At 42.0% G+C, this 13,243-nt stretch overlaps 1 protein-coding gene across 3 annotated transcripts in view; it reads left to right on the top strand.

Moving 5' to 3' along the window:
- LOC147097332 (uncharacterized) overlaps positions 1-9,565 on the top strand; it is a 47,909-nt gene extending 38,344 nt beyond the window's left edge. For all 3 annotated transcript variants that reach the window (XM_085972213.1, XM_085972212.1, XM_085972211.1), the window contains exons 12-14: positions 1,872-1,981; positions 3,556-3,657; positions 7,252-9,565. In XM_085972213.1, coding sequence (XP_085828339.1) covers positions 1,872-1,981; positions 3,556-3,657; positions 7,252-7,311 — 272 coding nt within the window. In that variant the 3' untranslated portion in view covers positions 7,312-9,565. The remainder of the gene's footprint in view (positions 1-1,871; positions 1,982-3,555; positions 3,658-7,251) is intronic.
- The last annotated feature ends 3,678 nt before the right edge of the window (positions 9,566-13,243 follow it).

The raw sequence follows: 13,243 nt of genomic DNA, 5'->3' as shown, positions 1-13,243 counted from the left end.
GTGGAGATGCTGGTGTTGGACTGGGGTGGACAAATGTGAGAAGTCACATAACACCAGGTTATAGTCCAACAGCTTTATTTGAAATCACGCTGCTCCTTCATGAAGTGAAGAGATGCATATAGGCACAGCATATATAGTCAGAACACTGCCAGATGACGGTGTTCTCTGACTATATATGCTGTGCCTATATGCACTGTGCCTCTATGCATCTCTTCACTTCACCTGATGAAGGAGCAGCACTCCAAGCTTGAGATTTCAAATAAAGCTGTTGGACTATAACCTGGTGTGACTTCCAACATTCCATTAGCCTTCCTAATTACTTGCTGTACCTGCATGCTAACTTTTTGTGTTTCATGTACAAGGACCCCCAGATTCCTCTACTGCAGCATTTTGCAAGCTCACTCCACTTAAAAAATAAATAAATAAATAAAATAAAAAAATATTTGCTTTTTCATTCTTCCAAAGTGGATAACCTCACATTTTCCCACATATACTCCATCTGCCAAATTTGGAATGTACTGCCTGGAAACTGATTAATACGTTTTTTTAAAAAGGGAATTGGAAATGTACTTGAAGGGAAAATTTGCACGGTTATGAGGAAAGAGTGGAACTAATTGGATCGCTCTTTCAATGAGCTGGCACGATGGGCCAAATGGCCACTTGAGTGTGCTGCTGTCTTCCCTGCCAGAAGTTGATTCTCTTTCATCATGCCTACATGCATTGACCTGATCCAACCTGTTCTAATTAAAACAGGAGATTTGTGTAGGTGGAATAAAAAAAAATGGTTTTTATCTAATTTGTAGTAAGTGTCCTCCGAGCTGCTGTTTGATTCTCTGCCCCTGCTGCTGCTGTGTTTCTTTGACTAGCACAGATCATCCCATGTTTAGATAATCCCAATAGTGTGGGGCTCCATTGATGCAGTGCCTTTACCAAAGGGCTACAAAGTATTACAGCACAAACTGGCCCTTCAGCCCAACTGGTCCCATGCTGTGTTTATACTCCCCACGAGTCTCCTCCTGCCCCTCCTCTCGCCCCAAAAACACATCCTTCCATTCCCTTCTCCTCCCTCCTGTGTTTATCCAGCTTTCCCTTAAATGTATCTGTACTGTGGCAGCGAGTTCCACTCTCTGGGCAAAGAAGTTTCTCCTGAATTCCTGATTGGATTTATTCATGACTATCTTTTATTTATGGCCCCTAGTTCTGGTCTTGCCCACAAGTGGAAATGTTTTCTCTGACCCTTTCACTCAGGCCATCGCTAGAGAGCCTCGGCCTCCTCAATCCTGATGGGTATAACCTGTTCATTCTAGTTAAGTAATAAAATTTTAAAAAATAAAATAAAATTTTTTTTTTTACACCTTCTCCAGTGCCTCACTCTTATAATATGCAGACCAGAACTGTTCAGTACTTCTGGTCTAACCAAGGTTCGATACAAGTTCAGCATAGCTTCTCTGCTTTTCAATTCTATCCCTCTTATTTAAAAAAAAAAAAAAAATGAACCCCCAGTGTTTTGTTTCCTTTTATGAAAGAAAAGAAAGTCTTGCATTTATGTAGCGCCTTTTACCACCACTGGACATCTCGCAGCACTTTACAGCCAATGGAGTACCTTTTTAAGTGGAGTCACTGTTGTAATGACCTTATTAACCAGTGTCACTACTTTGTGATTTGTGTATCTGCACCATTTAGACACTGATTTCCAAGAAGTGTGCTGCCTCATACTTATCAGTTGTCTATATTGAAGTTCATTAGTTGTCCCCATCAATTAGCTTCAACGTAAATGTAATAACTGAGTCTCCAACCTGCCAGCCAGTTTTATTTGTATCTTGTCAAAAATAAGAAAGCATGGCTATGAATATCTAAAATTTATTTTTCAGCTGCAAGACTAGACCGGCCATATGAACGCATTCATTTCCCGGGATTTGGGATCGCAATCATCCTGCTGTGTGGCCTGGCGGTCATCGCTGTCCCAGTGCTGGCTTTTCTTGTGAGTGAGAGTGAAGTCACATTGAGTTCCATGCTGTGTGGCATTCACTTGTGCAGGACCCAACGCTGTGACTTATTTTAAAAAAAAAAAAAAAAACGAGGATCTTTTGATCTGTTCAAGTGTTGCTAAATACTAAATTTTTATGGATTTCAATATCCTGTGTTTTTACTGCTAAGGCTACAGTTGTTCATCCTGACTGCAGCCATGTGTTCAATTTGGCACACCTGGTTTTCCACAATCTCTACATGCGTGGGCAGTATTGGGTGTGTTGAATCTTGTCGGTGCTGCCCACCATACCAAGTATACAATCAATCCCTACTAAAAGCAGGTTGAACTTTTTTCATTTCTCCCTGGAAGTGGGAATATTGGGTTGATTGGAATGTACGTGATTAAGTAGTCCAGCCCTGCTGTAAATATGCCAAGGTTGTGTACACCGCAGCTCTGGGCCAAGTTAACTGTAGGACGGGCACAAGAATCCGGCTTTACTGCTGGTTGGGTTAATCATAGAAATTGACAACCCAGAAGGAGGCCAAGCAAGAGCTATCCAGCCTAATCCCACTTTCCAACTCGGTGTCAGAACCTACAAGGCTGCAGACCAAGTACTTGTTAAAATGTGAGGGTTTTTCCCTCTACCACCTTTTCAGGATTTGATTGTCCCCTTCTCTTTCCTCGGGCTAATCAACAAGGAAATGTCTTTTGTACAATAACGCCATTCCATTGCTTGGCAATAATCAAGCCCAAATTTCCTTAACCGTTCTGGTTAAAGAGCAGCAAAAGACTTAATTTTCTGTTGGTAAATAAGCAAACCATTAGCAGATTGTACTGACCCAGTGACTGCTGCTAGAAAATCATGTACAGGAAGCTTTCGATTTACCGGCACCTAAATAACCGGAAATCTCGGTTAACTGGCAAAATTCAGGAAGGTTTTACTTCATATTGACTTGCGTTCCTCCATCTGTTGCTGTGCAAGGGTGTGGCTGCAGCTGTTGCTAAGCTAGAGACGCTTGCAACTTGTGGCCATTGTTCTGAACTTGTTGCTAAGCAACAGGGTTTGTTGCTTTATATGGAGCTCTCCGCTCCGTATCTTTTACTATAGCGTTCGGTTATCTGGAATTTTTGATGAACCGGCACCACGTCGGTCCTGTCCGCGCTGGATTTTTAAAAGTTTCCTGTACCCTGGAAGATGGAAGGGAATGAGTGGCACAGTAACCTATTTGGGTTGCTGGAGGGGGACATGAGGGATTTTTTTTTGGTATGAAGCTTCCTTCAGTGCCATGCCCTCATGAAGGACCACCTTTTATAACTGTCGATTCCCAATAGATCCTGATCAAATTTAAGAGGTTGAATGAAGAGTTGAGTTCACACTTCTAAATGGCTTTGTTTGTGTGTGTGGGGCTTCCCTCCCTAAAAGAGGGAGGTGTAACTTGTGTCCAGAAATAATGGGTTCGATTTGAATGCAGCGATCAGCATTAAATGTAGTCTTGCAGGTATCTGTTTATTTAAGGGCTGGTTTGAAAAACAGGTTGTGTGGTGTTGATATAAAATATTGATGTGACTTCTTGTCTTGGGTTTAGTGCTGGAAATACAGGTTCTGTGCTGCATGCCAGAAAAGCTTCACGTTCGAAGCATGGGATGTCGAGCATGAGAACGCAAGTGTCCACATACCACTGCCAGAGGTGAGCTTTTAAAAATTCTTACACTCCACCCAGCATTAAAGTAAAATAATCACCTACAAACCTAATTAATGAGTCGCAGTCTTGCTATGTAACCATTGCTTTTGTTTGGCTGAGACAACCCTGGAAATACTCAGCAGGCCAGGCAGCCTCTGGCCTTGTGACAGTTTCAAGCCTTTAGCTCTTTCCTGAAGATGTCGGAGATGTTGACTTTTTTGCACAGATACTGCCTGACCACCGAGTTTTTTTTCAATTTTCAGATTTAAAGCCTCTGCAGTTTCATTTTTTTTGTTCTGTATCGCATTAAATTTTCTCTTCACCTTGTCTCTTTTTTTTTTTTTTTCCCACCCACCCCCCCCCCCCCCCCCCCAAAATTAGGATTTGCCTTCAGCCGCCTCCATTTCTCTCCTCACTATTTCTGACTGTCGATCAATTATGCACACTTGCTACCTGAAAGGAGCCATATAAATGATCTAGAAGTCATTAAAATCTCAAACTAATCTGGGTTTCCCCATTTGGGGCAAGAGGTGCAGTTTGTGTATTTGTTTTTTTTTAAACTCCATTTGACAACCATTGGAAGAACAGGAGTAGGCCATTTAGCCCCTCTGGCCTATGTTCCCCCTCCCCTGTTCCACCATTCATTCAGATCAGCCATGATCTGAATGAGACCGTTGCCACATCCCTGAATACCTTTCGGTTAACACCAATCTATCCATCTCCAATTTAAAATGAACAATTGACCCCCAACATCAATTGCAGTTTGCAGAAGTGTTCCAAACTTCTGCCACCCTTTGTGTAGAAGTGTTTCCTAACTTCACTCCTGAAAGGCCTGTTGACTAAATCTGGCTCATCACCATTACTAAATCTAATCTGGCCTGCTCCCTTGTTGGTTCTAGAATTATATTTTTGCAGAAAACTACCCTGAAGACTCAATTTTTTGAATTGTTAAGCTACTCTAATTGCACTTTTTTCAACAGTACATTTTGTAATTGCACTTTTTTAATGTACATTTTGCCTAATGACTAGTGGAAATGAACTGAACATGGCTGAGGGACACACTCCACTTTATTCTGTTTTGAAGCCTGAAGCCAAAATGAGATTTGCATTTATGGGACCCCTTTTTTTACAGACAGCCTCTGGCTGTCCCAAAGTGCTTCAATGGCTGAAGTCAGTGCTATAATATAGAGAAACATAAGTTGCCAATTTACATGCACAGCAAATCCCATAAATGACTAGATCATCTGTTTATAGTGAAGTTGGTTGGGGTAGCAACATTGGCCAGGACTCAAGGGAGAGCTCCCTGCTCTTTGCAATAGTGCCATGGGATCATTTACATCCACCAGATGGGGCCTCTTTCACATTTCTTCATAGTGTGCAACTTCTCAAATCTATTCTGCTCCACTGGCACAGGTTGCTGTTGTAATTTGGTGCACCCCCTGTACATTGTCCTAGTTGCATGACCACAGTATAGTGCATAACCTTAGTCGGACTGGAAGCTGGGCCCAGTGACATGCTTTAACTGGAATGTGTGGGGCCCACAACAACCCAGTTTGCTAACTGTCTGCAGAGGAAAACTTCATCCAGGATGGTTTGGAATGAGCTTTTAACTTTTTCTGCTCTGGCTCCTAGTAAATTGTTAAATGCTGGCAGTGCTTAACTTGCAGGTGTATAGAGTTGCTGATGGTGCTCAGACCAAGATTGACCATTAATGAATTTTTTGACATTTTTTAAAAGGCCTATTTTGCTTTTGTGGAAAGATGTGTGGCCTGTGTAGCTGTATCACAGGCTGTAATCACTATCTGCCACTAGATGTCGGCTCATTACAAAAGGAATTTAGTAATTCCTTAGGTACTGCATTAAAAAAATGAAGATATTTCTGCTTGCAAGTGAACCGGGGGGGGGGAAGTATTTGGGGTTGGGGTGGGAAATATAAACTCTGGATGGCACCTGGAATTTAGAAGCATTACTAAGCTCTCTCTCTCTCTCTCTCTCTCTCTCTCTCTCTCTCTCTCTCTGGTATGATGCAATGCTCATTATTGGGCTGAGCAGTTGGCTTAAAATTGGCACATCGCTGTTGCAATCCATATCCACCCACACTCTGGCTCATGGCTGCAGTATGTACTGTCTACTAGGCACACTGCATCAATTGCCAATTTACTTTTTGCTAGGATCTCCCCTCATTGTGACCTCGACCACCAAGGATGCACAGCAGTATTGTGATGACCATCAACCTTAACTTTTTTTTTTTCCCCCTCCCCACCCCATTGCACTCTGACCTAGACATGTCTCTGCTGTTTCACCAGGTCAATATCCTGGAATTCCCCACTTTTTTTCCTCATTTGTTCACGGTATGTGGGTGCCTGTCAAGGCCAGCATTTATTGCCCATCCCTAATGGCTCTCTAAGGTGGTGGTGAGCTGCCGCCTTGAACCTCTGCAGTATGTGGTGATGTTACTCCCACAGAGCTGTTGGGTAGGGCGTTCCAGGATTTTTGACCCAGTGACGATGAAGGCTCTGCGATATACTTCCAAGTCAGGATGGTGTGAGAAATAAAAACAATGCTGGAAATACTCCGGTCAGGCAGCATCTGTAGAGAAAGAGTTGACGTTTCAGGTCGATGACCCTTCAGAACTGGAAAAAGTTGATGTAATTGGTTTTTAAGCAAGGGCAGGGAAAGGGAGGGAAGGTCTGATAGGATGGAAGGCAGGAGAGATTGAGACAAGGGATGATGGTGCAAGGCAAAAGGAGATGGCAATGGGACAAGTTAAGAAACAGATGAGTCTAGATGAAGTGTAAATGGCAATGGCAGAATCAACAGCTGCCATGTGAGGAAAAAATGTAACTTGGAGGTGGTGGTGTTCCCATGCGCCTGCTGCCCTTGTCCTTCTAGGTGGAAGAGGTCGTGGGTTTGGGAGGTGCTGCCGAAGAAGCCTTGGCGAGTTGCTGCAGTGCATCTTGTAGATGGTACACACTGCTTGTCCTTTGTATTCTTCTCCAGGTTTTCCTGTTTCCTAAATGCAAATTTTTGTTGAAACCAAAACCCTTGGTGATTCTAAAGATGTTATGACTCCCCTCTTTTTGACCTCCTCAAACAACCAGTACACTGACTCATTAAAATTAATTGAGAAATTCAATTAATAACTGCATAATTGAGTGGAGGAGCAAGAACTAGTTCACCACACCACCTTTTCAATCCCTATGAAGGATGCAGACTCCATCTTGAGATCAAGGATTATTTGCTTTGTTCAGTTCTGCCTATGGGGAGATGTACATCTGAGCAGCTTCCCTAGTTGTCTAATGGGGTTCTGGATAATTTGGTGATCTGGGCTAATCCTCTTGCCAGGTTTTCACCCACTTTAATTGTATGAAATTAAACTCAGGATATGGTTTTACCAAACCTTTTGAAAACCGTGTGGCTCTTTTCGGAGGTGGTGGTGGTAGTATGTGCATTAACTTCTAGTTTGAGTAGACTACAGATACTTGGCTGTGACTGATGGAGACTGAGATACAATTTTTTTTCAAATTCAGTACTGCGTTCTAATTTTTTTTAGTGAGAAGGACACTGCCTAGTGGTCATGTTATGTTTTTGTTTAAACAGGTAAATCGGGAAAGTTACAGACTCCATGAAGCATATGTCAATTATTCCTTTGAGTCATGATGATTCCAGCCAAGATGATCAGGAGAAGTGAAGATGTAATTGATCCTAACTTGGTTTTGCTATCACCTTGACAGGAGTATTTGTGATGAACTAGGTTCAGTGGGAAGGTCAAGCTATTCCCAAATTTCTTGGTATTCATGTTTCTATCCTTGCTGGTGACATTTGGCCCTTTGTGTTCAGACTCTCAGTCATACAAGGCTTTCTTGGTCCTTCATTTATTAATTATATAATTACTAGTTACAGTATCCCTTTTCAAATGGTTGCCATTGACCTTGTTTTAGCAATGAGATGCAGGCCAGTCAAAGTTAGGATTTGGGATCGTTGGTTATTGCAGCAAAATAATCAGTTGGGAAATGATTGCTTTCTCCTTGGTGATCTTGTTTCCAGATTAGTGTGTGCATCTCATCACCAGCACCCAGTAGATAGAACCTACTCCAGTGTGGACAAATGTCAAAATGGTGGCTGTAATTAGTAATGGGGCATGTGCAGTTAATGGCTTTTGCCTGGGTGGGCTTTGGTCAATGTTCTCTCCTGAGGTGGTTCTACCTGGCTTGGTGAAAAAGGGATACTGCCATTTGTACATAGCTGATGGAAGTGATGTATAGGCAGCTGCTCACCTTGGGGTGCCTGTTTCTAATGCCAAACTCTCTGCTGTAATACCTGAAGGTGCTGCGGAGAAACGGCTGCTTTGCATCAGATGCACTATTCAGGTTACATACAATTGCAAACTGAATGAAGTGTCACATTCCAGATTGTTGTGGTTGGAAACTAAATCCACTGAAGAATTTTCTGTGTAGTTATAATCATGTCCACCAACTTTTTGTTAACTCTTTGTGACCAACTATATCTTGTGCAGATTCACGTCCCAAAATATAACTAATTAGGACAGTGAGGATTTACTGGTCTTTGCACTTGTTTTATTTTTCCTGTATATGCTTTTCAAAAATGTATGCTTTTGCACTGCACTTGAGTTTATTTGTTGGAATTAAGGGCTTGAAGGTGTGAAAGAGGACTTAATGACTTGGTGCATTGTCCGTGCTCTCTTGTGGATTGAGTCCCACCGGTTTTCAATCCAAGTTCTTGGCTATTGGCTCACATTTGGACACTGCCCTTTATTTATCACTATGGTCGTATATTCACTACACCAGTGTAGGGAGTAGCTTTTGGAAATTAAAGCACCATTGGAAAATTAACCTGCCATTTGAGCTGGGAGTGACCAATACTGACAAATGGTGGCAAAAGTAGATGTGTACGTTTGGCTCACATTAAATCACATTCGCAACTTTTTTTTTAAATTTAAATATTTTAAAAGTGTTTTATAATGCACAAATTTGAAAAGATCCAGGGGTATGTTGGTGAATCACTTGTTCTGACCACTTGTACCTGAAAACAAGACTCTTCCAAAAAAAAAAGTGAATGAAATCTTGTACTGAGCTGTGGGGGGTGGGGGGGTGTGTATTTTTTTTCCCTGGATGCCATCCAATGCCCATTTGAGAGCTTCCTGTTGAACAGGCAGCCAGGATTGCAAGTTTGAACTGAGTTTAGCTTCTGGTAAATGTGTCGCAAGCATTTCCTGAAATGGCAAATCCTCTTAAACTGGTCCGCTGACTCAACTGTAAAAAAAAATCCTGAGCAAAATGGCACTAGGCTCCAACTGCTATCATCATTCGGGCCAACAATGAGATCATGGGCCTCGGCTTTAGCAAGATGGCATTTCAAACCTCCAGCTAATGGCTATTAGAAACTTCGGTATACATGCAATTATATAATTCATGCTTTCCTCCAGTAACACATTGGCTTTAGAAACGCTGTGGTAATGATGCACCGTTCCATTCCAATGTAGGTTGGTATTTGCAACTGGGTGTGACTGCTTGTAATGGTCGTTGTACTGGGCTTCTGCATATACATTCTCATTTTAGAACATTTCTGTCATGATGGCTTGTTTTGTGAGTTTTTCGGGTATATGAGCACGATTTAAATGTAATGCTTTTTGGTCACTAACTTGACCAGTGCAGTTGAGTTGCTTTGTGTTTACGATTGGAAGTTGTCCAACATTGACCAGTTGTACTATCGGCACCAATTTAATGTGTTAAACTGCTGACCGTGGTTTAAAATTTGCTTGAAGAATTAGTTTAAAAAAAAAATACCAGAATGCTTGGTATCTTTATGTATAAATGGGCCTGTGGTGAGGTTAGTTTTCAGTAGGTCAAATATTTTTGTAAGGTTTTTTAATAAAAAAAGTGAACTTTTGAAACTTTCTAGTCACTTTGTATTTTTCTTCCCACACGTGCACAGTCTCTGTCTGAATCACATTCTTACCACCTACCCTGTACAAGTTCAACATTCGATGGAACAAAAAAAAAGCTGCATTAAGCAGAGTCTAGTGTTCAACACCCTGCATTTTTATAGCACTTTTTTTAAAGCCGAAGTGTGTCCCAAGTTGCTTCATATGCAAATCTCCATGTTCAGCTAGTACTTAGAAAATGTCTGTCTTTCTGGAGTCTAGGAGCAAAGACACTATTGTGTGCTCAATAGTAGCTGTTGACTTGGTGTTAGCTATATTTGTAGTGGCTTGTTGCAATTAGCTGGAACATGTCCTAGTTTAAAATGAGAATCAAAGGGGGAAAACTAGATTGCAGGGAATGGCATCATTTAACAATAGCCTTAACTTTAATAAACCATATTTGCTCCATGATGGATTTAAATATTTTTAAATAACCCACTATTTTAATGGCATGCAAGTTACACTATACCATACACACTAGCCTGCAGTGGGTCTGCTGTTGGTACCGGAGAACATTCATTGGCTGCTGATGTACAGATTCAGCTCATGGAATCACATTCTGTCTAGCACAGGAGACCATTCTACCCATTGCACCCTTGTTGGCTGAGCTGTCCACTTAATCCCCTTTCCTATACCCTCAATTTTTTTCAAACATTTTATGGACCTTCCTTTCCCAAGAACTCTTGATTCTGATTTTCCTTTCTCTACCCTTCTCTTTCTTTCCCCCCCCCCCCCCAAAACCCCCACTCCCCCTGGGTTTCTGGTAGGGTATACCATGTTCTAATTCTCTTCAAAATTAATTCTATTTACCTCCCTCTTCAGTTTGATGTCCTCTTTACTGTCACTCTGACAAGTAGAAATAATTTCCCTGTTTTCCTTGTCAAAAACCCCATCATAATTTTGAAAGCCTCTTTGCTCTCATTGTGACCTTTCTGTGCTATAAAGGGCTCTAGTTATGGGGGAAGAGACTAGAAAAGCTAAAGCTTCTCATCCAGAGCTCCTCATAAATCTCTTCTGCATCCTTCCATGGCTATCTAATGGACTTCCAGCATGGAGATAAAACCTAGGAGTTGCATTTCTGGTTTCCCCCCTTCATTTGCTGTTTTAATTTGGATAGGTTTACTGTTGAGACCATAGTACATGACATTTTCACATTTTGGAGAGGGGTGCAGTGAAGATAATGATTCCCTGATTGAACCTGATAGTCAAAGCATGTATCTTTCTCACACCCTTATTGCCCATTGTATCCCTTCTTATTGTGAGGCATTGGGCTTCTCCTGCACAAGAGGACCACTCTGTAAATGCAAGTTGTTCTCAAACCTCCTCGCATTAGTTGAAGTAGCCACAAGTAGTACTGGTAATGCAGTTGTGCCTGACTTGGCCTTTGCTGCTTGGTGAGTAAGGTAAGCTGCACTTAACTGTTCTATAGTGGTCTTGTTACAAGGAGCCCATGGATGACTTTGTCACTATAAGCTTGAGACCATCTAGCTGATTTCCCATCTGCCATCCTCGACTTCAGCACGCTCAACTCTACTGCCTGTATTGTCCTCCTCCCTTATTGCCCCTGTCCTTGCTCGCCTATATTGGTCATCCAACACCTTCAATTTAAAATTCTTGTTCTCTGGATTTCATGGCCCTTCTCTTTGATGCTCTACAGCTGTTCCTCCAACCTTTTCATTCATCCTCCTTCCCTTTGCTCTATCATTGGCAAATGTGCCTTCAGCTGTTTAGGTCCCACCCATATGTACTATAAGCCGCCACCTCATGCACTTTTTTTTTACAACTCACTTCTTGACCAAGCTTGTGGTCACCCCTCCAAATCTTCTCCTTTTGGCTCGGTGTCTGTTTATTTCTGATGCCCGACCTTGATGGTTTTCTGTTAAAGATACTATATAAAATGCAAGTTGTCATTGGTGCTGTTCTTCTTGGTTAATAGTCATCCTTTAACCAAGACCATTGAAAACATGCAATGAATTTCTTACATTTTTTTTAATCCACTTTTTGTTTGGCCTTTTTCTTCCCTCCCACAGGGTGGCTGTCTTTCATTCTGCCAGCGCAATTCACACTTCATCCAGAGCCATCCTTTGTTCCTTAACCTGTCCTATTACAGGAAACTTTGATATCCGGCACCGACGGGACCGAGCTGTTGCCGATCTATCAAAACTGCCAGACACCAATGTTAATGTTGAAGCATACGGAGATTTGCAGCTCTGTATCTGACAACAAACACTTGCTTAGCAACAGCTTCTAAACAGTCGGCTGTACCTTTTTTTAGAAGCGTCTCTAGCTTAGCAACAGCTTCAGAGACTTTCCAGAGCCCGACTGTTGACACAGCCACGAGAAGAAAAAAAACAAACGGCTCCTGATTTCTGGTAGATTGAGGTTTCTGGACATACAACCTCCGGATAAACCAAAGGCAAGGTGGTGGTACAGGAAACTATCTCCGTCTCTCAATCTCTCCTGCTTTCTATCCTATCACTGACCTTCCCTTTTTTGTTTGTATTTTCTCCCCCCCCCCCCCCCCCCCCCCCCCCCCCCCCCCTTTCCCAGCCCCTAACTTGCTTCACAATCTATTCCTTTTCCTGTTTTTTTTTTTCCAGTTCTGACAAAGGGTCATCAACCTGAAATGTTACCTTTTTTTTTTTCCACCCCCCCCCCCCCCCCGGATGCTGCCCTGGCCTACTGAGTTTCTCCAGCGTTTTCTGTTCTTTGCAAAAGTGCAAAGAGACTCATTGAATGTGATGCAGTGCACAAATTGGCTGCCACACCGCCACTGGAATGCAGAGTTTTGAGCAGAGGGAAAGGTGCTCCTAAATAACCAGTCCTTCTGGTTTTTTATTTTGGCTAAGGTTTAGTGTTTGCACTAAATGTTGCCAAGAATGAGCAAGTTCCTCAAACGGCTAGATCAGCAATAGAATTGAATACTTGATTTGCAGGAAGGATAGTATTCAAATTTATCACTCTTTGAAACTTCCTTAATTTAGCAACTGCCTTAATTTAGAAACTGAGTTAAAGTAAGCCTCCTGAAGGTACATAGATAGGAGCAAGAGTAGGCCATTTGGCCCCTCGAGCCTGCTCTACTATTCAAGGAGATCATGGCTGATCATCCAAATTCAGTACCCTGTCCCTGCTTTCTCCCCATATCCCTTTAGCCTTAAATATATCTAACTCCTTCTTCTTTAATATATTTAATGAATTGGCCTTAACTGCCTTCTGTAGTAGAGAATTCACCCAGAGTGGTGAACTTGTGGAAGAAATTCCTCCCTCGGTCCTAAATAGCTTGCTCCCTTATCCTTAGACTGTGACCCCTGGTTCTGGACTCCCCTGCCATCAGGAACATCCTTCCTGCATCTAGTCTGTAGTCCTGTTAGAATTTTATAAGTTTCAATGAGGTCCCCTCATTCTTCTAAACTCTAGTGAAATATAAGCCCAATCTCTCAGGTCATCTATTTTGGTGGTGGGAGGCCACATATGCCTGGGGAAATGGGGTGATGCAGGTTAATAAGGCCATAAAAGCAAACTAAGCACGAGTTCATTTCTAAAGGGATGGATTTGAAAAGCAGCAGTTGTTAAACTTGTATAGAACCTTGATTTAGACCCCACTCTGTTCTGTGAAGATTTCTGGTCTCCATATTCATTTAATAAAAA

Source organism: Somniosus microcephalus, chromosome 32 (genome assembly GCF_052327205.1).
Source record: "Somniosus microcephalus isolate GS21.2 chromosome 32, FLI_Smic_1.0, whole genome shotgun sequence".
In the NCBI taxonomy this organism is placed as follows: domain Eukaryota; kingdom Metazoa; phylum Chordata; class Chondrichthyes; order Squaliformes; family Somniosidae; genus Somniosus; species Somniosus microcephalus.
The sequence above is the reverse complement of the archived record's forward strand: the minus strand, read 5'-3'. Positions and strand labels throughout refer to the sequence as shown.